This window comes from Colobus angolensis, unplaced genomic scaffold, assembly GCF_000951035.1.
Source record: "Colobus angolensis palliatus isolate OR3802 unplaced genomic scaffold, Cang.pa_1.0 Scaffold129, whole genome shotgun sequence".
Taxonomy (NCBI): domain Eukaryota; kingdom Metazoa; phylum Chordata; class Mammalia; order Primates; family Cercopithecidae; genus Colobus; species Colobus angolensis.
This window is the reverse complement of record NW_012114141.1, coordinates 2,026,721-2,050,813: the sequence shown is the minus strand read 5'-3', so window position 1 is coordinate 2,050,813 and position 24,093 is coordinate 2,026,721. Positions and strand designations below refer to the sequence as shown.

The following is a 24,093-nucleotide window of genomic DNA, read 5'->3' as shown; positions in this document are numbered from 1 at the left end:
AACACATTTCTTCTTGTTTTTTTGTTTGTTAACCTTTTATTACAGAAAAATTCAAAAATAAATAAAAGTGGAGACTAGTATAAAGACACTTTCCTGCCTCACCCCATGTTCCCATCACGTAATCCAAACAATGAACAACCCCTGGCCAATTTTGTTTTGTTTTATTTATACTCCCACTCACTTATCCTCCCACCATGCTGATTTCATACCCTTCCTTCCTCATCAAACCTCCAAGATCTGCTTTGTCGTCCATATTTAAAGCAGATGATCATGCTTCGTATTTCATTAAGAAAATAGGAGTGAGGAGAGAACCTCTACATATGTTCACCTACTGTAGGTCATGTGATATATGGGATTTACTTCAAGATAATCATATATTCCATGCATAGACATTTCAGGTTGCATCTTTAAAAGATTATTTAAAAATGTAACCACAATACCATTCTTACACCAAAGAATTAATAATAATCCTTTAATATTATCAAATATCCAGTCAGCCAAAACTGTTTCCCTTAACAACCTGCCCCTCCTCCAGCCTTTCCTATCTCAGGGACTGGAAACTTCACCCATCCAGTTGCTCAAGACAGACACTTGTAGCTGTCATTGATAAATCTTTTCCTCTCACTCCCACATTTAATCCATCAACAAATAGTGGTAAGTCTATCTTCAAAGTGCAACGAGCATTTTATCATTTCCCACAACTGCACTGCCACCCTGTGGACCAAGCCAAAATAATTTTCCATCTGTGTTATTGCAATAGCCACTGAACTGGTCTCTCTGCTTCCACCCTTGCCTCATATAGTTAGTTCTCCATGCATCAGCTAGAGACATCTTTAAAAACATAGTCAGATCAAGTCATTCCTTTATTCAAAGTCCTTCTGTCATTCTCCTTGTCACTCAGAATAAAACCCACTGTTAACATGGCCTATAAGAATTTATACAATGTGGTCTCTGTGAACTCTTTGACTTCATCTCCTCCTGCCTGTCCTCCTTGCTCCATTCTGCTTCAGTGTTCCTCAAACATGGCAGCACGTACTGTTCCTCTTACTTTAGGGTTTTTTTTTCACATACTCCTCCCTCTGCCTGGAATGCTCTTCTCCCAGAAGTCTGCTTGTTTTCTCACTTCATGCTGGTCTTCACCCAAATGCCGCCTTTATAAAAAGGCTTTGCCTGACTACCTCATATAAAATAGTGCCTCCTCATCCTTTGATACACATAATTCTTTATTCCTTAATCCCCTTTCTGGAATAAGATTGAGCTCTTTCTCACATGTTATATATTTCTTTGTTCATTTTCTTCCCCTCTAGTATGTAAGTTCCATGAGAGCAAGGTCTTTGTTCTGTTCACTGCTGAATTTCCTGTGCCTAGAGAAGTGCTTGGAAGATAGGACATGCAAATAGATATTTGTTGAATGCATGATTGCTTTGTACTATGCCTTTGGTTCTGACAATGAGCACCTGCTTCCCAACACTCAATGTGGTGCCCTCTCACTTGGTTTCTGTTGGATTAAACCTTAGGTTATTTAAGCTGAGAGATAAAAATGCCCTACAGAAGAAGTTTCATTACACAATATACTAGAGAGGGGAGAAATTTGTAAAAATTATTTATAAGTTGTTTCATGTTGAATTAGAGATATGAAATACAGCCACTTGAGAGCAGCTCAAGATAACAACTGTTGCTATAGTTGTTTTCCCTGGCACTTGTTTTGAGTATATTTCCTCAAAATTATAGCATCTTCTTTTTCCCCAAGGCATGTGAAGGAACTTTCTTAATCAGATGACATTAAACAAGACCTTATCCCATTTCTGACACTAGGGTGAACCTGGATTATAGTGTCTTCTTTTCCCCCAAGGCATGTCAAGGAAATTTCTCAATCACATGATATTAAACAAGACCTTATCTCATTTCTGGCACTAGGGTGAACGTGGATTCCCTGGCTATCCTGGTGTCCAAGTAAGAAGATATATTTCTGGGCCTGGCAACTGGTAGGCAGCATGTGTCATTTGTTTGTGCTTGTTTTTCTTTACACTCAAAATTCTGCTTTTGATTCTATTAAGGGAGAAGATGGTGACCCGGGCCATCAAGGAGAAAAGGGGGCAAAGGGAATAAGAGGGAAGAGGGTAAGAATCAAAGAGACTTCCTAAGATCTATAGAAGCCCATATCATTACGGAAGTACATTTTCACTGGGTTAGGACTTCTTAGCAGGAAGCCTATTACTGCTCAGTCAATGCTCATTCCACACCTTCCTTTGGCTATCCCACTCCCCACTTAATCCCACTCTCATTTATCTCCTGAATACGAATACAGTTTACCAAGCCATAACAACAGAAAATCCAAGTTGGGAGTTTTGGTTTTACAATACCAACCTTTTAAAACCAAGTTTGGGAGCACCTCTGTCTTTGGTAAGTCTAGACATCATGTGGAAGGATATTGTTTTAGCTGTTGAGCAAACATTGCTTTTTCTTTAGGATTCTTCAAAGCCTTAACTTTCTCTTGCTATTTTTAGAAAAGATTCTTGAGAATGTAGTTGCCATCTTGGTGGACTTTGAGTCCACTGTGCTTTATACAGTCTCCGATTAAAAACCGATTTCTTTATGTTCTGAACAGTCAGCCTTGAACAGCCACAATCACTGGCAGCTCGTTTTGAAAAGAGTAAGCCTGTGGATATCTAACATCTTGGTAATGTTTAGTTGATCATCGTTAGACACCAAGGTCTTCTAGGAAATGGACTGGTGTTTACTGCAGAAAAGAGGAAAGAAAAGAGAATGTATGTTTTCTTGGTACTCAAGAATTAGTATTTTCATACATTGGCAAGGACGTAAAGAAATATTTGATCTGTGCCTAACTTGGCTTGCTGCTGGCTATGGTTGCTCTAATCAACTAACTTTTATTTCTAGTTTCAAATAAAAAAAGATAAAGGATTCACTGTATTTAGATAACACTGTGTCATTTCAAATACTTGGAAGATGAGCAGTGAACCTATGGCCACCATATGCCTTTTCTGAAACACTAAGAATCAGAAGGTGGTAGGGAAATTTTTCCTTTTTCCTGATGACGCCCTTAATGTAGACGTCCTGCATTATTTTTGTTGTATAACCTCAAGACTCAACAGAGTGTATTGAGTCATCTTTTAAGGCTCTATCTAGAAGTGTGTATTTGTGTGTGTATGTACACATATGCATGACTGAGGTTGGGCATACAGGGGGGAATTTGGATGGTTCCCATAAAATGACCTCCCTCTCTTTCTATTCTCCACGTCTTATCCCACAGATATATAGTTTATAAACTAACTGGTCAATAGCAGACTCATTGGCATTAGGAATAATAACATATCAAAGTGGATCTGATGGTTGTAATCAAGGAGGAATCTTATTCTTCTGGCTTGGTCTTTTTTTAGGGTAATGCTGGCTTTCCTGGATTAGTTGGAACTTTAGGTTACCAAGGCCCACCAGGACAAATGGTAACATGTACCCTTCTTTTTCCTTTTGTTTTCAACTGTTGTATAAAAATAAATAAAGATTTGATAAGAGGCATCTCTTAAGAAATGAACATTTGGGACATACAGTGGGATTGACATAGAGAATGGGGCCAATTTTCCTACAGCATATTAGCTTCAAGTCGTTATGCAGTATATTTATTCAATATATATTTTTACTTGAACATGGGGAAGATATTAGAGTGGCTGGAGATTTATGAACCTGTCTAAATAAATAAAATGATTCGTAAAACTCACTGGAGAGTGAGCTTATCATTGCAAACAAGATGAGCCACAATATTTATGCAAAAACCAGCAGGAAAGCCTAAAAAAATACAGTATTTATATAATCTTAACTAACAATGTTGCAAGTCCATGAATATTTTTTAAATTCCCTGGAACATCATTTGATATGAAAGGAAAGACTTTGAGGCTGTGATTCTTCTGCTCTATGCCTTGTCCTAGGAGGCCAGACTATCAATCCACGAGGGATGGCACAGTAGGTCAGCCATGTATTCAACCTGGTAGTCTCAATGCAGTCTAGAGTTTACTGGAGAGGTGTGACAAAGTCAGAAAATAAGAATTTTAGTGCTAAAAGGACCATTCATGTTATTTCTACAGAAGAGGAAAAAAAGGCTGAGATGCTGAGATAATTATAGTGACCTGCCTGAGGTCACAAATTACAACCTTGTAGATTCTAAATAAGAACAATGATCTCTAGACTCCCAGAGGTTGGAGCCATGAAGCTCTAATCTGAAGGTTTCCAGAGAAGACTTCTTGTTCAGTATTAGGGCAGAAAAAGGGTGGTGCTGGATGGCCTGAAGAGAAGATAAGGGAGGAACTGAGGTTTACTTTAGAACTATTGATGAATGGTCCTGGGATCTGGGATAACTCTTTTTCTGAATGTGATCCTAAGCTATGCTTTCAAAATGACCTGGTCCTCTAAAAGTGTTTCTGTCTAGGCCTTCTGGACTCAGAGGTCTTGGATACACCTCTTAGGCACTTCCTAAAGGAGTCAGAACTCTGGGGCTGGGAGTGAAGGACAGAAAATGGTCTATGTAGTGTGGTGGAGTTATTTTGCCAACTCTGTAGAAGAATGTGTTGGATCTCAAAATTTTGCATTTTAAACTCAAGTTTCCATTCTTTCCAGGGTATCAAGGGCCCCAAAGGTTTGGTAGAAATGACGGTAGGTGAAGATTTTAATTCCAAATGTTATTCTTTTTTTTTTTTTGAGGTGGAATATCGCTCTGTCGCCCAGGTTGGAGTGCAGTGATGCAATCTCGGCTTATTGCAATTTCTACCTCCTGGGTTCAAGAGATTCTCCTACGTCAGCCTCCCAAGTAACTGGGACTACAGGCGTGTGCCACCATGCCTGGCTAATTTTTGTATTTTTAGTAGAGACAGGGTTTCACCATGTTGGCCAGGCTGGTCTTGAACTCCCGACCTGAAGTAATCCACTTGCCACAGCCTCCCAAAGTGCTGGGATTTTACAGGCATGAGCCACTGCACCCAGCCAAAACTTTATTCTTCTTAGAACACAAAGCTTTCCACTGTCACAAAATAGAAATCTGTTAATCTTAAAGATTCTTTAGTTTTTTCCTCTTACAAATTCTGTTAGTACCTTAAGTTTATAGACTTTACTTTGAAATGTTATCACCAAATCAAATAAAAATAGTAGAATGATATTTTATATCCAGCAGGGAATTGGGATGTTTTTGAGCAACACTAGTTGATGTTAAGAAAAGAAAAGACTTTGAGGCTACTACCTTTCTGTAATATGACTTTTTGTAAAGCTCAAAAACTGCTTATAAAGTATTTATAAACCCACACACAGGCTTTTGTATAGCACAGGTTTTTGTGTTTCATGGAACACTTGAAAAAAGTCTCAAAAGTTATGATAGTGTTTCATGTCCCAAGTACAAAAATACTATTAGGCAGGGGGTGGGGGTTGTGGAGGCAACTGAGGAGCAGGAAGTGATGAGGTCTGGGATGGAGGGAAGAACAGAACAGAGAGGAAGGTATCAAAGGAGCGAAGCTTAATGACTAGGTGAGGTGTTAGGAGTGCCTGTCTTGGCAGTCATTCTAAAGAAGTGATATTGCTACTATAATATAGAGTGCCAAGAATCGAAAGCATTTCCCTGCATTCTCTGCTGAGATTCTTTGATTTCAACTTCTTCAAAATCAGGTTTGATTCCATTACTTTGTAAGGCAGATTTAAAAAATGGGTACCCCTTATCTACCTGTCTCCAAAAGTATGGGCACTATATTGCACACACATCTTTTGAATCTTTTAAAATATCGACTGGATTTGGAAATGTAATTGTGGAATAGTCTTATCTGCTCTGACAATTTTGGGGTTTTCTGTTGTAGATTAAAAAGCTTCAGATAGGCACTGATAACATCCATATGACATTCCTAAATGACAAGTGTGAATAAAAGTATGCTTCAAGTTAAATACTTTTTCCTTTTTCCTGTTTTCCCACATCTTTTTAACAGCCTTGCAAAATTGTTGATTTCACACGTGAAAACTGCCGTAAGTTGTTTTGGAAAGGCCTAAAAGGAGCCAGTGGTATGAGCTGGGGATGGATTACGGATTAGGGGCATAAGTCACCTGAGGCTTTGGCTGAGGTTTGGAAGATGCCTTGTTCATTGTGAAAGGCTCTTATAAATTCATACAGTGGGCTCACTTCCCCTTTAGGTAAGTAGTCTTTCCCAACGTGGTCTCAGAAATAAAATGGATTGAGAGCATGCCATCTCAACAATGAAGAGAAGCTCCACTGAGCAGTGCTGTGCCCCAGGAGATGTTGTAACTGCACACCTGTGTGCCTACATCTGGCTGCTTCTTATCACAAAACATAGCAGAGGAGCTTTGTTCTTTTTATGTAACCCTTTTAAATAAGAGGGATCAATAGTCACCCTTTGCGAAGAAATCTGTCTTGTTTTATTTACAGTTGTGTTTGAAAAATGGAATTATGAACAATCCAATCTTAAGTAATGTTTTGTCACATGACTTAAATAAATTCCCCAAGTTGGAATGTATTTACTGTGTTCAATGCACTCCAGGATATTTGTGTCCTAGGATGTGTACATTTATCTACTTAACGGCCATGGGGCGAGAATGTTGATGTGGCAAATTGCTTAGTTTGGAAGTTTGGGTTTTCTCTACAATCATCCCGCCTTTCTTACCCTAACCCTTCTGTGTTCTCTCTGTTCCCATCCAGTGGCTGTTCAGGGAGATTCTGGAATTTTTTTTCCTCAGAATCATAAAGAATAATATCATCAGTGTGATTATGAATTAAAAGAGTGTCAGAGTTAACCATATAAAAAGTTAAAACCCTTTTACACTTAGGGATGCCATGAAGTCAAAAGTAAACAGAAAAGTGGGAAAAAATAATTTGCAATATAAGCAAAGGACACACGCAAAGGAACTAACTTCCTTACTGTATCATGCTGAAATACAAAAAAATTGCTACTGCTCAATCATTTTTATCCAAACACAGACACTGCATAATGGCTAAACCTAAAAGTAAAAACAAAAAAACGAACACCACTTTTAAGTTGAAAATGGGCAAAAGACAGAAAAGAAAATATCCAAATGTACAATAAACCTGTAAACATGTTCAATTTCACCAGAAGTCATAGAATACAAGTTAAAACAATGAGCTACCCATTTTGTTTCTCAGATTGGAAGTGTTTTAAAAATGCCAGAAAAATCCCTATTCAGATTGAGAAATGTATAAGATTACACATTGCTGGTGTAAGTATAAATTGATACAACTTTTCTGAAGAGCAATCGGCTGGACCATGCATATAAAATCAATACTTACAGAGATTTCTATAAGGCTATGATTGGACAAATGTGCACAGATACATGTACAAGTATACTCCTCATAAAAGATCATCTATATAGTAGAATAGATGATGTTGCTCTAAATTTATTGATGGAAAAAATCATTACATACTAAGTGAATAAAGATGCAGAATAAATATATCTTAAGCTCCAAGTTTTATAAAATGAAATGAAATGATTATATATTTATTATTTATATACATACATACACATGATGAATTAAGGGTAATTCTAATTTTTTGTTTTTTTAGTATTTTTTGAAAATATGTTACTTGTATACACACACATATATAATACATATAGTTTATAATTAATATATATGTAATTTTATATGTGTATATATTATATACATGTATATAACATAGTTTCAGAATAGCTCGATGTATTTGTTAGGTTTAAGTTCAATTGAATGTGACCTAAATCTTCAGTAACAGTGGTACAAATGTTATTTCTGAAACCATAGGCTGGAACTAGTCAGTTCAGGGTGATATGGAGCCTGTGGTGGTCAGGGATCAGTCCCTTTAGATTTTCCTGCTTTGTCATTGTGTGTATATGGGGTGTTCTATTCCCCAAATCACTTCATGGTCTGAAAATATATCAGGCTTCAGTCATCACATCTATATTTCAGCCACCAGGGAGAGGAAGGGAAAGGAGAAGAATATTTTTTCAAAGTTTTACCTATCATCTTTCTTATTCTCTTACCTAGAACTTGTAAGACGGCTAAGTTGGGAAATGTTGTCTTTGTTCCAGGCATCCATAGGGCCAATCCAAAATTGGGGGTTCCATGACTATAGAAAGAAAGGGAGAATGGATTCTGGGTGACAAGTAGAGGTCTCTGCCACACTCAGCAGGAGCCTGAGAAGGCCATGCTTGAATTTCTCAAAGGAGATGGTTTTTCCTATTGAAGCACACACATGGGAAAGGTGCCACTGCCTACATAAGCTAACAATGTCTTCTTTTCTCTCCAAAATAATTTCCCTTCCAGCTTGTTCAAGAGGTAAATAATATTCCTTCTTACTCACTTTAATCCTTACCTTTTTTGAGGCATTACAGAACATCTTAAATCTGCATATCTATTGTCTCAAGGTATTTCCAAATGCCCAGTGTTCCCAACCGAAGTGGCCTTTGCCTTGGACATGTCAAATGATGTCTCCCTGTTGGATTTTGAGAGGATGAGAAACATTTTATTGTCTCTGTTGATGAAGATGGAAATAAGTGACAGTAACTGCCCAACAGGTGCCCGTGTGGCCATTGTTTCCTACAATGCCAAAACCAATTACTTGGTTCGTTTCTCAGACTACAAGGAGAAGGCTGCACTCCTGGAGGCTGTCAGGAACATCCCCCTGGAGCACTCATCTGGCCGCAGAAACCTTGGGGCCACCATGAGGTTTATGGCGAGACACGTGTTCAAACGTGTACGCTCAGGTCTTCTCATGAGGAAGGTGGCTGTGTTCTTCCAGGCGGGCTGGGCCTATGATGAAGCTGCCATCAATACAGCCACACTGGAGCTTGCTGCAGTGGACATCATCCCCGTGGTCATCACCTTCACAAAGAGGCACAACCTCCCAGACACTCTGCTGGTATGTAGGGGGAACCACAAGTGGACAGGGAGCTGGGGGCCCTAACACTTGGTTTCTACCTCTCCATCAAGGACCACATGAGGAATGAGAGGTGTTCAGGGAAAGAATTTTCCTGGAATTGATGTGTATGCCAGGAGTGAGGGCTCTCAGTATGGCCCATATACTGGTATTACTCCTAGTACCCACTGGCTATTCTTGAGCACCTATTCTGTGCTATGTGCCTCATAAATATTATCTTACTTAATGAGTCCCACAACTCTGTAATGTAGGTGTTATTGTTTATTTCCATTTCAGGGATAAGAAAACCAAGGCTTATGGAGGTTAAATATATCATCAAAGGCCAAATAGTTAGTTAGCAGCAGATATTGTCTGCCTCCAGAGCCTGTTCTTAACGACTATGCTAAACTATATCACTGGGGGTCAGAGAATATAATTTTCTTCCTTTTTAAAAACCAGAGTATAACATACATACTCATGTAACAAAGTGGACAAAGTGCAGCGATTTTAAATATACAGATGGATTAATTTTTATGTATGTTTAAATCCCTGTGACTGATACGTAGTTCAAGATATAGAACACATTCAGCATTCAGTACCCTATAAGTTTTCTTCAAGTTCTTTATGCAACCATATACTCCCCATGGTAACTGCTTCTCTGAGTTCTATCACAATCAAGTACTTTTTGCCTGTTCTGGACCATCATATACATTGGGTCATATAGCATGTACTTGTTTGTATCTGGCTTCTTCCAGCTGACCTGGCATGTCTTCTTGTTCCTCCATGTTGTGTGTGGTGTGTGTGAGTGGTTTGTTCTTTATTATTCCTGTGCAGTATTCCATTGTATGTATACATAAGCATTTATTTACTTACCTATTCTCCAGACTTTACTTTCCTAATTGAAACCCATGCAACACACTTTCATGGAGTATCTGGGATGATTTATCAGAATGAAGGGCGATTTTCTTCTTGAGAGATTCCAGGCTGCTTATGAATGTTAGGTTGGATTATGGGACGTTGACAATATTTCACCAGTTTTGAGCTGCAGAAATTGAAATGTTATGTGGCTCAACATAATAGCTAATCAATTCAGCCCATTTAATTTTCTCTGAAGGTTCAGTGTGCAGCAGAAGAGGTAGGTGAGATATTTTGTTGTGACAGCTTTGAATATGCGTCTAAGAATCAATAAAATTGTGACAGCTTGCAAACTGTGGGGAAGGATGGACAAAATATCTTGAGTTGAGGAAGCTAAAATGCAGAGAATGAGTTCCTTGTTCATCCTTACATCTCTGTTGCTTAGTGTGATGCCTGTACAGAGTGGGTTGGTAGGGTACATCCTCAACAACTGCTAGAATGGATTTATAAAGACAGGGTATAAACAAATAACTAATTAAATTAGAGATGTAGCTTTTGTCTTTGGTTCTTTCATCAATAATGAGGTGCCTTTGGACAAGTCTCTTCACCTTTCTTGGTCTTATTTTACTCAGCTCAAAAATGGAGAGGGGGTTGCAACTAGTTATTATCCAGGCTCCCTTCCAAGTGTAATTATCAAAGCGTTTATTTCTGAGGAAGGGATTTCCTTAACATTTGGAGAGTAACTCCTGGGGTGTGATCACATCTCTCCAATGCTCATCAGTGCTGCTCTCTGAGAGGGGATCCTGGGCAGACAGTGTTGGGATCTTGCATATAGATGATCCTTTGTTGTGATGCTCTTGCCCTCTTAGTTGCTGTAGGTTCTGAGTAAAGGGATATAATGGTATGTGAGAAGGACATGCCAGTTTGTGTACTTGAATCTCAATTCTGTCATTTCTTTTTTCTTTTTTATTATACTTTAAGTTCTAGGGTACATGTGCAGAACGTGCAGGTTTGTTACATATGTATACATGCGCCATGTTGGTGTGCTGCACCCATTAACTCGTTATTTACATTAGGTATATCTCCTAATGCTCTCCCTCCCCCCTCCGCCACCCCACAACAGACCCCAGTGTGTGATGTTCCCCTTCCTGTGTCCAAGTGTTCTCATTTTTAAATTCCCACCTATGAGTGAGAGCATGTGATGTTTGGTGTTCTGTTCTTGAGACAATTTGCTGAGAATGACAGTTTCCAGCTTCATCCATGTCCCTACAAAGGACATGAACTCATCCTTTTTTATGACTGCATAGTATTCCATGGTGTATATGTGCCACATTTTCTTAATCCAGTCTGTCATTGATGGACATTTGGGTTGGTTCCAAGTCTTTGCTATTGTGAATAGTGCCACAATAAACATACGTGTGCACGTGTCTTTATAGCAGCATGACTTATAATCCTTTGGGTATATCCCCACTAATGGGATGGCTGGGTCAAATGGTATTTCTAGTTCTAGAACCTTGAGGAATTGCCACACTGTCTTCCACAATGGTTGAACTAGTTTACAGTCCCACGAACAGTGTAAAAGTGTTCCTATTTTTCCACATCCTCTCTAGCACCTGTTGTTTCCTGATTTTTTAATGATCACCATTCTCACTAGTGTGAGATGGTATCTCATTGTGGTTTTGATTTGCATTTCTCTGATGACCAGTGATGATGAGCATTTTTTCTTGTGTCTGTTGGCTGCATAAATGTCTTCTTTTGAGAAATGTCTGTTCATGTCCTTTGCCCACTTTTTGATGGGGTTTTTTTTTTTTTTTTGTAAATTTGTTTGTGGTCTTCGTAGCTTGTGGATATTAGCCCTTTGTCAGATGAGTAGATTGCAAAAATTTCCTCCCATTCTGTAGGTTGCCTGTTCACTCTGATGGTAGTGTCTTTTGCTGTGCAGAAGCCCTTTAGTTTAATTAGATCCCATTTGTCAATTTTGGCTTTTGTTGCCATTGCTTTTGGTGTTTTAGACATGAAGTCCTTGCCCATGCCAATGTCCTGAATGGTATTGCCTAGGTTTTATTCTAGGGTTTTTATGGTTTTAGGTCTAACATTTAAGTCTCTAATCCATCTTGAATTAATTTTTGTATAAGATGTAAGGAAGGGATCCAGTTTCAGCTTTCTACATATGGCTAGCCAGTTTTCCCAGCACCATTTATTAAATAGGGAATCCTTTCCCTGTTTCTTGTTTTTGTCAGGTTTGTCAAAGATCAGATGGTTGTAGATGTGTGGTATTATTTCTGAGGACTCTGTTCTGTTCCATTGGTCTATATCTCTGTTTTGGTACTAGTACCATGGTGTTTTGGTTGCTGTAGCCTTGTAGTATAGTTTGAAGTCAGGTAGCGTGTTGCCTCCAGCTTTGTTCTTTTGGCTTAGGATTGTCTTGGCAATGTGGGCTCTTTTTGGTTCCAAATTAACTTTAAAGTACTTTTTTTTCCAATTCTGTGAAGACGTCATTGGTAGCTTAATGGGGATGGCATTGACTCTATAAATTACTTTGGGTAGTATGGCCATTTTCACAGTACTGATTCTTCCTATCCATGAGCATGAAATGTTCTTCCATTTGTTTGTGTCCTCTTTTATTTCATTGAGCAGTGGTTTGTAGTTCTCCTTGAAGAGGTCCTTCACATCACTTGTAAGTTGGATTCCTAGGTATTTTATTCTCTTTGAAGCAATTGTGAATGGGAGTTCACTCATGATTTGCCTCTCTGTTTGTCTGTTATTGGTGTATAAGAATGCTAGTGACTTTTGCACATTGATTTTATATCTTGATACTTTGCTGAAATTGCTTATCGGCTTAAGGAGACTTTGGGCTGAGATGATGGGGTTTTCTAAATATACAATCATGTCATCTGCAAACAGGGACAATTTGACTTCCTCTTTTCCTAATTGATTACCCTTTATTTCTTTCTCTTGCCTGATTGCCCTAGCCAGAACTTCCAACACTATGTTGAATAGGAGTGGTGAGAGAGGGCATCCCTCTCTTGTGCCAGTTTTCAAGGGCAATGCTTCCAGTTTTTGCCCATTCTGTATGATATTGGCTGTGGGTTTGTCATAAATAGCTCTTATTATTTTGAGGTATGTTCCATCAATACCGAATTTATTGAGAGTTTTTATCATGAAGGGCTGTTGAATTTTGTCAAAGACCTTTTCTGCATCTATTGAGATAATCATGTGGGTTCTGTCTTTGGTTCTGTTTACATGCTGGATTACATTTATTGATTTGTGTACGTACCTGCTCTTCTCTTCATTTATTGGATATATTCTTACCCCAGGATGCTGGGAGACAACTTCGTGTTCTTTAAATTTACCAGTTTACAAAGGATGTTAAATGATACCTGCCAGCTCAGCTGTAATGAGTAACCTCATTTCTGGTGACACTGGTAAGGAGAGAAACTGTAAAAATGACAACTGCATTCTCATGGCCTTTCAGAAAATCCTCATTTCTTCACAACTGGGCAGAAAATTCAGCACTTAACCTCCCCTACTCTGTTCCTCAGCCTTAGGGGAATTCAGTTAGGAGAGTGGAAATATCTTGTGGTTTTTCTTCTGAATTATCTGCCTGAAGGCTTTGTTTGATTATGTGTGGGGTTTTGTCTTTCACCTCTATGTTATTTTGATTTTCCAAACAACACCCACATGCTGCTTCTGGAAAAATGATGGTTGTTCAATTTGAAGCAATTATGTAAACAGATGTCCTAACTTCCCAGTCCATTTAAACATGCTTAGAAGCTGTGGTGCATGTTGAAAAGGTTTATAAAGCCATCCATTGAGTTGTCTCAGACCTAAATAAAACTGCATTATAACATTTGAACGTTCTGTGCCTAGTACCCTTGTTAAGAAATGTCTAATTGCCTTATGTCTCAAAACAAGACTTCATTAGACCCATTTTTTTAAAGTTAAAAAGCAGAGGATTACAAGGAAAATGCAATTTGCAATTTGTGGGCCAGGTTTCAAATTTTGTTTTTCTTTATGAAAAGTCTAGCCCATGTTCCCTTGAAACAATGCCTAATAGCTCACATTTATTGATCTAGGCACTGTTCTAAGATCTTACTGATTCATTTAATCCTCACAGCAGTCCAAGGAGATAAGTATTAATGATGAACCCATTTTACAGATGATGAAACTGAGACACAGAGAAATTAAATAACTTGCTCAAGGTCTGGAATTCTCATTAGCAATGGGATTTTCAATTCAAAAATCAAAAACAGGAAAAGAAGAGAGACTTTAGAAGATTTAAGTTCTTTCCCTGTATTTATGCATTTTATCTTTACAATAACACAATGATACAGGTCTATGAATTGGCCCTATTTCTATTTATGTGTATTGCTCTTAAAAAAGAAGGCCAAGCAATGGAATTACAGCTATAATGGGAAGCAAAAAAAAAAAAAAATCACCTTTAGAAGATGAAAACATTAAGAGAAAGGCTAAATGAATTTTTGGGGTATTTTTTCTATAATTTCAAAATTCAGGTAATTTCAGTAGGACATTCTTTTCTGTTTTGGGGAGACAATAAATACGTGTATTTATTTTATTTTTACAAATAAATAATTGCATATAATTATGGGGTATAAAGTGATATTTTGATACATACATACATCGTGTAACAATCAAATCAGAGGAATCAGCATGTCTAAAGTTGGAAACATTTCTTCTGAAGAAAGATGGTTTTGGGTTATGCAGTTAGGCCCTTTCAGAGGAGGCCTATGGCTGGTCTGTTCTCCGCTAGACTGTTAATGCCCTAAGGCCAGGACCAGCACCAAAGGAAAGAATTAGGCAATGAGGCTTCAAACCCTGGTTTTGTCCCTTATGTAATCTGGGTATGTTACTTGGCAATGGGGCCCCCTTAATTTATTCTCTGTAAAATGGGGGTAAACTCACAGGATTGTTGTGAGAATTATAAGGCATGGTACCCACAGGGATATCTGACACTTTTCTATGTGTTTACTCAATTGGGTCACTTTATTACCATCTTCCTGAGTTCCGTAAGAATGCCCTTTGCCCACTATTTATTAAATCTGATAGTGAGTGCCTATGGAGTTCCAGCCACCATGCTTTCCATGCCTTATCATCCCAACCCCTCCCTATTCAAAATGTGGTTCAGGGACCAGCAGCAGCAGCAGCATCACCCAGAATGTGATGCCTTTCCCCTGATGTAAGCAATCAGGATCTGTATTTATAACAAGAGCCCCAGATGGTTTGCCTAAATGTTAAAGTTTTAGGAGTATTGGTCTGAGCCTCATAGCTATGCTACAAGTTAATAATGATAATTGTACATTTCCCAGATATGTGAAGGCCAGAGGTGAAGTTACTTGTTCTCAGCTACACAGTCCTGAAATTTGCATTCAGATATGGCTGGTTCCTAAGTCTCACTATGCAACCTACACCCTTAACCCAATGCTGACACCTAATGTTTTCCAAGGAATCTAGGAAGAGTTGGCTGTTTCATAGCAGTCTTTGGTGGGATCATGCCAACTCGAAGGAACCAAAACTGGACTCAAGCTCCTGGGGTCAGTGACGGGTTACCTGGCTACTCTCTCACTCTGCCTCCTTCCCCCTACTTTTTCCAGTTTGCTGTCCTTGTTTCTCAAGCCCTTAAACTTGATGACAGATGGTTTCTAATTTTCTCTCCTTAGGGTCCAGTTAGCTCTTCCTCTGTCCAAGGCAAATCCTCCTTTCTAGCACTTGCTTCTTTCCACTCCATTCCCATCTTTCCAAGCCGAGAGACTCCCCCAGCTCAGTCCCAGAGATCAACATTATCCCATGGCTTCTGGCAGCTTAGTACAACAGCTGATGCATTGACTTTAACCCACAGGGTTAAGTTTGAGTCAGGGATCATGGGGAGGTATTTAAATATTGAGAGTTGAAGTTTGAGAGTCATTCTTGTACTCCTTGAGAAATGTCTTTCTGACTATCAAACAAGAAAGGTTGTTAATATACCCCCTTTGCCGTATCCTCTCTCCTCAACATACTCCTGTCTTTAGTATACAACTAGTCCCAACGAACCACAACTGGACGTTTAGGAATGAAGTTGGTTGAGAGAATTGCTATAGGTGCTGATTCAAACTATAGTAACATCAAGCAGACCTCTTGGTTTATGTTAAAAATACTCTACTGATATTTCCTTCTCTGGTGTTGATGGGACTTTGCAGTAGGAATCATACACAGTTTTCTCCTCTCCTCTATACTATCTCTCTGCTTGAACTTTCTCAGGAAGTATCTTGTCTATTTTATCAGTGACAAGGACCATGCTGGCAAGTCCAAAGTCAAAGTAATTAAATGTTTATTAATAACCACTAGGTACAGATGAATCTATACTGAATCATAGCTTCCCTGTGGACTTTTATCGTGCTTTTGTTCCCACAGTTTTGTTTTTGCAAGAACAGTACAAATTTTAAACATGATCATAAAATTATTGTTAGAAAAGTTTTAAAAAAGATAAGTGTTCAAATTCAGTTGAATCTGATAGTTTTCCAGCAAATATTAATAGAATAAACATAGAAGAGTTATGTGCTCTGAGCTGCTCAAAGTGGAAAAGTTGGCACATTGTCCTGATCAAGAAGCGAATAGAGAAGGTAGTAACCTAGGACCAGGCTGTGTTGGAAAAGGGAGAGAACTCAGGGGCATTGACTCTTTCCCTAACACTCTGTTGCTGAGGAAACTGAAGCCAGAGGTTTATCCAAGGCCACATAGCCAATTATGGCAGATGAAGGACTAGCACCTAGGTTCTTGACCTCTAATCTGTGAGTGCTGCACAGAAGTTTCCCTATGAACCATCTCTAAGACAAAGGAGAATGAATTTACGCAGACTTGGGGGAATGTTCAAATTTGTTTGAAGTCTTTCATACTACTTTTAAAAGTCACCGAAATTTTGCACTTGATAATATACTTCACCCATGTGAAGTAAATTTTGCATTTTATAATATACTTCACCCATGTTTCGTGTGCTTAAAAAATAATGTACACTAACTTAGCATTTTCCTACAACTGTTGGAGTAAAATTGATGCACCCAGAGTTATCGCAGCCTCTTCATATCTCCTGACACATTGCCATGGATTCTGGGTTCAGAAGCCTTCCCGATTGCCTTGTGTGATTTCCAGTATGGCTAGCAATGTGTCATATTCCTGCCTACACTGTTTTCTCAGTCCTTGGTGATTAATTAGGTCCATTTGGCTTGGTCAGTACCCAGATCCGATAATCATGTGAAGTAGATCTGAGTGTTGAATGTTGGCAGCGCTGCACTCACTTTCCATGCCAGCTTTCTCCACGTGGCAAGGAGTTCCACAGATGTGCGCCATGCAGCTGCAGGTTGGAGGTGGGTGTACGCTAAACTGTGGGAGCGAGAACATTGAGCAGAATTCCAGAGATAAGCACAGTCCGCCTCTGGGCCTTTGTACATGCTGTTCCTTCACACTAGAATGCATTTCCCTGCCTCTTTGCCAGTTAAGTATCTGACTTATTATCTCAAAAAGTGCCAGATGCCATAATTTTCATTAGGTTCCCTCTGTTCCTTTCCCTTGAAATGAATCTCCTCTTCCTGTGCTCCTAAAATATATTATTGGAGCTCTTTCTTGTCTGAAAATCATTTATCTATCTTTCTACTTGGATTTTAATCTCTTTGAAGATGTAGCCATGTCATCTTTGTATCTCCAAATGGCTTGTTAATGCTTTCATGTAGTATCTGTTTCATCAGTCTTGATTGATTTGGATTTCTAAGTTAGGAAAAAGCCTAACTTAAGGTTGCTTTGGCCATATGAGGAACAAGAGAGGATGTTTTTTGCTTTTATTCTTAGGAGACTTAGGACTGTTCCCATGGTTTTTTGTGTTACCTTAGCATAAATATTGAACTCTTCATATTTCATTTCCTACTAGGATTTTTTCTTCAAGTAAGTTGACTCTGAAAAACAATGTTTGGGATACACATTATTGTTTGTTAGAAAAGTTTTTAAAAAGATAAGTGTTCCTAAACAGCAAGAGTGAAGAGCTCTGTAATGTTAAGAAAATTTATTTGCAAATTAACCCTTGACTATCTGTCTTGCTGAGGTCTAGCCTAACATCTTCACATCCTCAGCATCTAACATCTTCACATCCTCAGCATGTTGCTACCTGGAGGAGGGCCCAGAGCCTCCTTGTTCCTGCCCACACAGATGAAGGAGGAGAAGCTGACCCTCAGTGGGGCTTTTTTCCGCATGCTTTGGCAGAGAGTAAATACAAAGATGGACATGACTAAGCTCAGACATCCACCTCTTTGTAAACCACACCTCAAATCCTGAGAGAAGCATTCTGAAAGCATTTCTAGTTTCATCATGAGTTTGACATTCTGCAAATTGTCTGTATAAGTCAGGGCAGGTTAACTGTGAAACCATTCTTTTCCAAGTCTCAGTGTCTTAACATAATAAGTGGTTATTTCTGCCACCTGTCAGAAGTGGATATGGGCCCTTGCATATGTTTGTGTGGGAGAAGGCATGTTTTGCTTCATGCCACTGTTTTGGGATGTGGGCTGCTTCTGTCAGTGGCCCCATTATACCCTAGGGCCTCAAAGCCTTTTTCTGGATCCTCTACACCTGACTGGCAGATGAGGGGAGAGGGAGTAATGGAGTACAGTGCATACACTGGAAATGACATACGTCACTTCCACCTGCATCCCATTGGCTAGACCCCAGTCAGTAGGCACCACCTAACTGCAAGAGGGGTTGGGAAATATAGTCCAACTGTGCCCTAGGAAGAAGAAGGAAGGGGTTTGCTGATCATCTAACTAGTTGATCCATGGACCTTGTTGGATTTATTGTTAATATTTCACTTTTAAGCATTGTTATTAGTTGTTAAATTGATCATAATTGAAAAGGCTAAGTAAAGGATGCAAACTAAGTAAAGGAGATAAATTTGTATCTCTATAAAGCCTTCCCTGATCCCTCTTCACTCTTACATTCTGGTTGTGATATGTCTAGCTCTGACCACCAGGAATTCTCTAGAGGGGATTCCCACATGGCGTCTACTGTTTCCGTTCTAATGGTGTTTGACATTTATGACTGCCCCTTTGAAGAGTCTGCCACTCAGGTCAATAGCTCCCACCACACTGCATCCTGTGAACAATTAATAAAGATTTATGAAGTTTACAAATGATTTAACATTGTCTCCTTACTCCCATTCCGATGTATGATGTTGGCTGAGTTTTACACATATTGGGAGCCTGAAGACCCACGATACACATAGCCCACACCAATGACAGTCCAACCTCCAGGTTAGAACTAGGGAACTAAATAGCAATAAATAATTGGAATGTATAATGCTGAGTTATTTGTGCATATATTTATATAATTATATATCCTTTAAAATCATATTCATGTTTTTCTCATCTGAATGAGAAAACACATGAAAAAGATGGCCTGAAATTACTCCAGCTAATCATAAACTTGTGTGTGTGTGTGTGTGTGTGTGTGTTTGGATTAGATGGATGGAACCAACAGATTTTACTTGTTCATCTGGGAGACAGAGCGCCAGCAGGATGTGGAGCACATGGCCCGCTGCATTCTCTGCTATGGTAAGCCAGGAAAGCCTTTAGAACAGGATTAATTCACTGGTGGCCACAGGCTAGCTCTGCTCAGCAGATGTGTATTTACTTGGCATGTGCAGGGTTTTAAAATCTAGAGAATTTCCTATGAAGTCTGGATTTCTGGTTTTTCTTAGGAAGTCATATTTGTCTTGAGGGTCACGGACACTGCATTCCCATTAGGCACAGTCAGCAGAGCTGAGTTGGGCCTGACCTCTCTTAATGGGGTGAGGAGTCTCACGGTCCTCACCCCACCCTATCTTACTTCTGGCATGCTCTGCTCATTTATCTGTCCTGCTAGCTGCTGGGGTCAGCTGGGCTTGTGGTTCCTGCCTTAGTGCACCTTATTGTGATGGGCAGGCCACTGAACTAAGAATTAAGAGTGATGGGTTCTAGGCCTGGAACCACCATTGACCAGCAGTGGGATACTGGCCAGTCATCCAGTGTGTCTTGGTTCCCAAGCCCCATTGCTATATCCCACACCAACCTGTGCTGGAGAGAAGTTTCTGCTGAAATGCATGCATGCCCACATGTGAAGAGCTCCTGTCCACATCCATTTTACCCAGCATCAGAGTGGGTGAACTTGAGGGGATGTCATGGTTTTCTCTCCTTGATCCACACTAAGCCTAGTACTACCACAAGATACTCAGCTATGACAACTTGGTCAAGTCAAGTGTAGTAACTGCCATTTGTGAGTATGTCACAAGTGATGAACTGCTTTCACATCCATCATCTAATCTGACATATTGCTTTTTCGGGCCTCAGTTCCCTGTCCTCTAGAAACCTAAACCTAGCTAGTGTTCATCGAGGTTTTATTATGCATCAGGCATTGTTTTGAACACTTGCATATACATGAACTCAGTTTTTCTTTTAAACTTCATAAACAACCTCAAAAGGAAGTACTATTATTATTGTCATCATTACCTCCATGAGTCAAATGAGAAAACTGAGGTTCTGGGGAGACTAAGTAATTTACCCAAGGTCACATGCTGAGTAAAGGAATAGACCTGGACTAAACCAGGCAGCCAGGTTGCTGAACTCTTGACTATTACCCCTGTGCTTTGCTAATGACTGAATTAGGAGTTTTTAACCTTTCTTGGTATCATAGATCCCTTCTGTATCTGGTTAAACCTATGCTCTCCTTAGAATAATGTTTTTCAATGCATAAAATAAAAAACAGAGGATTACAAAGGAAAATGATTACATTGAAATTATCAAGATACTTAAAAATTTTGATATAGTAATGTATATACTTTTTTTTTTTTTTTTTTTTTGAGACGGAGTCTTGCTCTGTCGCCCAGGCTGGAGTGCAGTGGCTGGATCTCAGCTCACTGCAAGCTCCGTCTCCCGGGTTCACGCCATTCTCCTGCCTCAGCCTCCCGAGTAGCTGGGACTACAGGCGCCCGCCATCTCGCCCGGCTAGTTTTTTGTATTTTAGTAGAGACGGGGTTTCACTGTGTTAGCCAGGATGGTCTCGATCTCCTGACCTTGTGATCCTCCCGTCTCGGCCTCCCAAAGTGCTGGGATTACGGGCTTGAGCCACCGCGCCCGGCCAGTAATGTATATACTTTTAAAAGTTTTATTTTTAATTGACAAATAATAATTATATAAATTTATGGGGCACAGTGATGTTTCAATGCATGTATACATTGTCGAATGATCAAATCAGGCCAATTAACATAACAATTGCTTCAAATACTTATCATTTGTGTATGGTGAATATGTTTAAAATCCACCTTTTAAAGCTATTTTGAAATATACAATACATTATTATTGACTATAATACTATGCTGTGCAACAGACCACCAGAACCTATCCTTCTGTCTAACTTAAACTTTGTACCCTTGACTAATGTACCTCCTTTCCCCATTCACCTTCCTCCCCCTACCTGCACTCTATTTCTATGAGTTTGAACTTTTTACATTCCACATACAAGTGAGATCATGCAATATTTGTCTTCCTGTACCCGGCTTATTTCACTTAGCATAATGTCCTCTACATCACAAATGTGATTCACATCACAAATGACAGAATTTCCTGCTTTTTTAAAAGTCTGAATAGTACTCTGTTGTGTATATATACCACATTCTTAACCCATTTGTCATGTGCTTCTTTATTAGCATTTTAAACAATAAGATCTAGCAGGTCTAATAACTATTATTTCAAAGTATTATTGAGTTCAAATAATATTGAGCCATTTGCAACCACTGATAAGGAAATCAGTGATTTCTATTGGTGTCAGAATCACTAGTATTATAGTTGCTTGTTGTCTTTATGCACAATGAAAAGAAATGTTAAATTTCATTTCAATAGAGGTAGTGAAAATAAAGATGTAATTTTTTCCCATCCTCATTCACAGACACCTTGGGGGACTATATAGGTGTTCCCAGGTTAAGAACACCTGCCCCCACCAGTTCTAAATGAAAGATTTTGCCCCAGCAGTGGGTCTCTAACACCGTCGTTCATCAGAATACCTGCGTACACTTCAATGATAGATTCTGAACTCCCTCCCAGCACTACCAAACCAGAATCTTGGCATGGCTAGGGCCTGGGAATCTACAGTAAAAAAAGAAAAAAAAAAAATCCTACATGCCATTTTAATGCTGAACCAGCTTGAGAGCTCTAAGACTACACTATTAGCTTCTCATTTAAAATTGGCAATGTTTGATCTTTTTTTCTTAACCTTAAAAAAAAGGCACTTTCATGTGGTTGTTAAGGTCTCTTCCAGTTCTAGCAATCAATGTTTTTTTACGTGGTTTCCCACTACTCTTGATTTATCTATTGTTAGATTATAATCTATTATTAGGTTACAATTATTTTCTGGAGGAGGAAATAGAGGTGATGTCTGTGAACACAGAGACTGGGAAGCCATATGGCCTAGTGGTTGAAAATATTTAGTGTGCAATCGATCTCAATTCTTCTTATGAGAAATGAGCTCATTTACAGTGCCCATTGGCTGGCCACGTCACCACAATGCCTGGAAGATAGTGCTCAGAGACAGCTATCCTTATTGAGGGTCTGGAACTGTGTTTTACATGGAAAAGAAGGGGATGCGCGGTTTAACTTCGGCCTCTCCCTGCACTTCCTTCCTAGACAAATGCAGACCAGACCCAGAATGCCCGGCTGGCGCGCCGGGGCCCCAGCAGGTGGACGTGGACTTGGTGTTCGTGGTGGACAGCTCCTATGGAGTGGATGCCGACGTGTACCGCGGGTCTTTGAGTCTAGTGGATGCCGCGCTGGAAGACCTGGAGGTGGCTGAGCAGCCAAGCGCGTCCCACCGTGGGGCGCGCGTGGCCCTGGTGACGCACACGACACCCAACTTCTGGCCTGGTGTGGGTCGCCGCCCTGTGCTCGAGGGCTTCCACCTGACCACCTTCAGCAACCGGAAGCAGATGCAGAGACATGTGCGCGAGGCTGCAGCCCGCCCCTTACAGGGAACCCCCGCCCTGGGCCACGCCCTGGAGTGGACGCTGGAGAATGTGCTCCTGGCAGCTCCTCTGCCGCGGAAGGCACAAGTCCTCTTCGCCATCGTGGCCAGCGAGACAAGTAGCTGGGACAGGGAGAAGCTGTGGACTCTGTCCCTGGAGGCCAAATGCAAGGGCATCACTCTCTTTGTGCTGGCCTTGGGTCCCGGTGTGGGGACGCATGAGCTAGCAGAGCTAGCCGAGCTAGTCAGTGCCCCCTCTGAGCAGCATCTACTGCGCCTACAAGGGGTCTCGGAGCCAGAGGTTAACTACGCTCGGGGATTCACTCGGGCCTTCCTGAACCTCCTAAAAAGTGAGCAGTCCCCGGGTACTGGGGCACCTTGGGTGGAGTGGGGAGAGGAATTTACAGAGCCTGACATTTGGGCATGCAGGTGCCTGTTGCACATTCACTATTGCCTAATGTTTGTAGCCCAGCATCCCTGGGAAGGGCCAGGGAGCACCCCATTTTCTGAAAAGCCTGCTCTATTACTGCCCTGACATTGTGTCAAGCCTAGTGATGGTTTCTTGTCCCGAACCTCTCATTTGGTGGCTGAGAGCCTCAGACTTCCACGTAACTTTTCAATTTTCTCATTTGTCAAAATGAGAATTGCAGTCTTTTCCCTAATTGTGAAGCCATATGTTCAGGGAGGGACTTTGAAAGCACTGATATTGTACACATGTAAGGCATAGTTACTACTATTACTATTTATTACTACAGTTTCCAATAGTATTTGACAGTACTTCTCAAATTTTTACATGTATGTGAATCTCCTGGGGATCTTGTTAAAATGTAGATTGTGATATGGTAGGTCTGCGTTGGAGACAAGAGTCTGCGTTTCTTATAAGCTTGAGAGTGATATCAATGATGCTAGTATATTTGATGTTTATTTTAAAGTAGAGGTTGACATGGCAGTGTGGAGTCAGGGATTTTCAGGGACTCACTAGGAAGTAAGGGAGACAGGAAAAAAGTCTAGGGTCTTCCATCTCAGGTTGGGTGGATGAAGCCAATCGTGAAGACTAAGGGGCAAGGGCTGTGCCAATGGGTCCTAGCCGGAATTCTTTCCCATTCCCCTGCTTGAGCATCCTCACCTCCAATTAGAATTAGTGGAATTGTTATTGTTTTTTCTCTTAGAACTAGATGAATTACAGTGGCTCAAGCCTGTAATCCCAGCACTTTGGGAGGCCGAGACAGGTGGATCACGAGGTCAGGAGATGGAGACCATCCTGGCTAACATGGTGAAACCCCGTCTCTACTAAAAAATACAAAAAACTTGCCGG

The 24,093-nt window shown here is 40.1% G+C and overlaps 1 protein-coding gene across 1 annotated transcript in view; it reads left to right on the top strand.

Moving 5' to 3' along the window:
- The window catches only part of LOC105505750 (collagen alpha-4(VI) chain-like), an 88,752-nt gene that overhangs the window by 62,367 nt on the left and 2,292 nt on the right, over positions 1-24,093 (top strand). Inside the window, exons 25-33 of the mRNA XM_011933684.1 lie at positions 1,918-1,953; positions 2,058-2,120; positions 3,399-3,461; positions 4,627-4,662; positions 5,973-6,009; positions 8,312-8,323; positions 8,413-8,906; positions 19,252-19,342; positions 22,445-23,128. Of these exons, the coding sequence (XP_011789074.1) occupies positions 1,918-1,953; positions 2,058-2,120; positions 3,399-3,461; positions 4,627-4,662; positions 5,973-6,009; positions 8,312-8,323; positions 8,413-8,906; positions 19,252-19,342; positions 22,445-23,128 (1,516 nt within the window). The remainder of the gene's footprint in view (positions 1-1,917; positions 1,954-2,057; positions 2,121-3,398; positions 3,462-4,626; positions 4,663-5,972; positions 6,010-8,311; positions 8,324-8,412; positions 8,907-19,251; positions 19,343-22,444; positions 23,129-24,093) is intronic.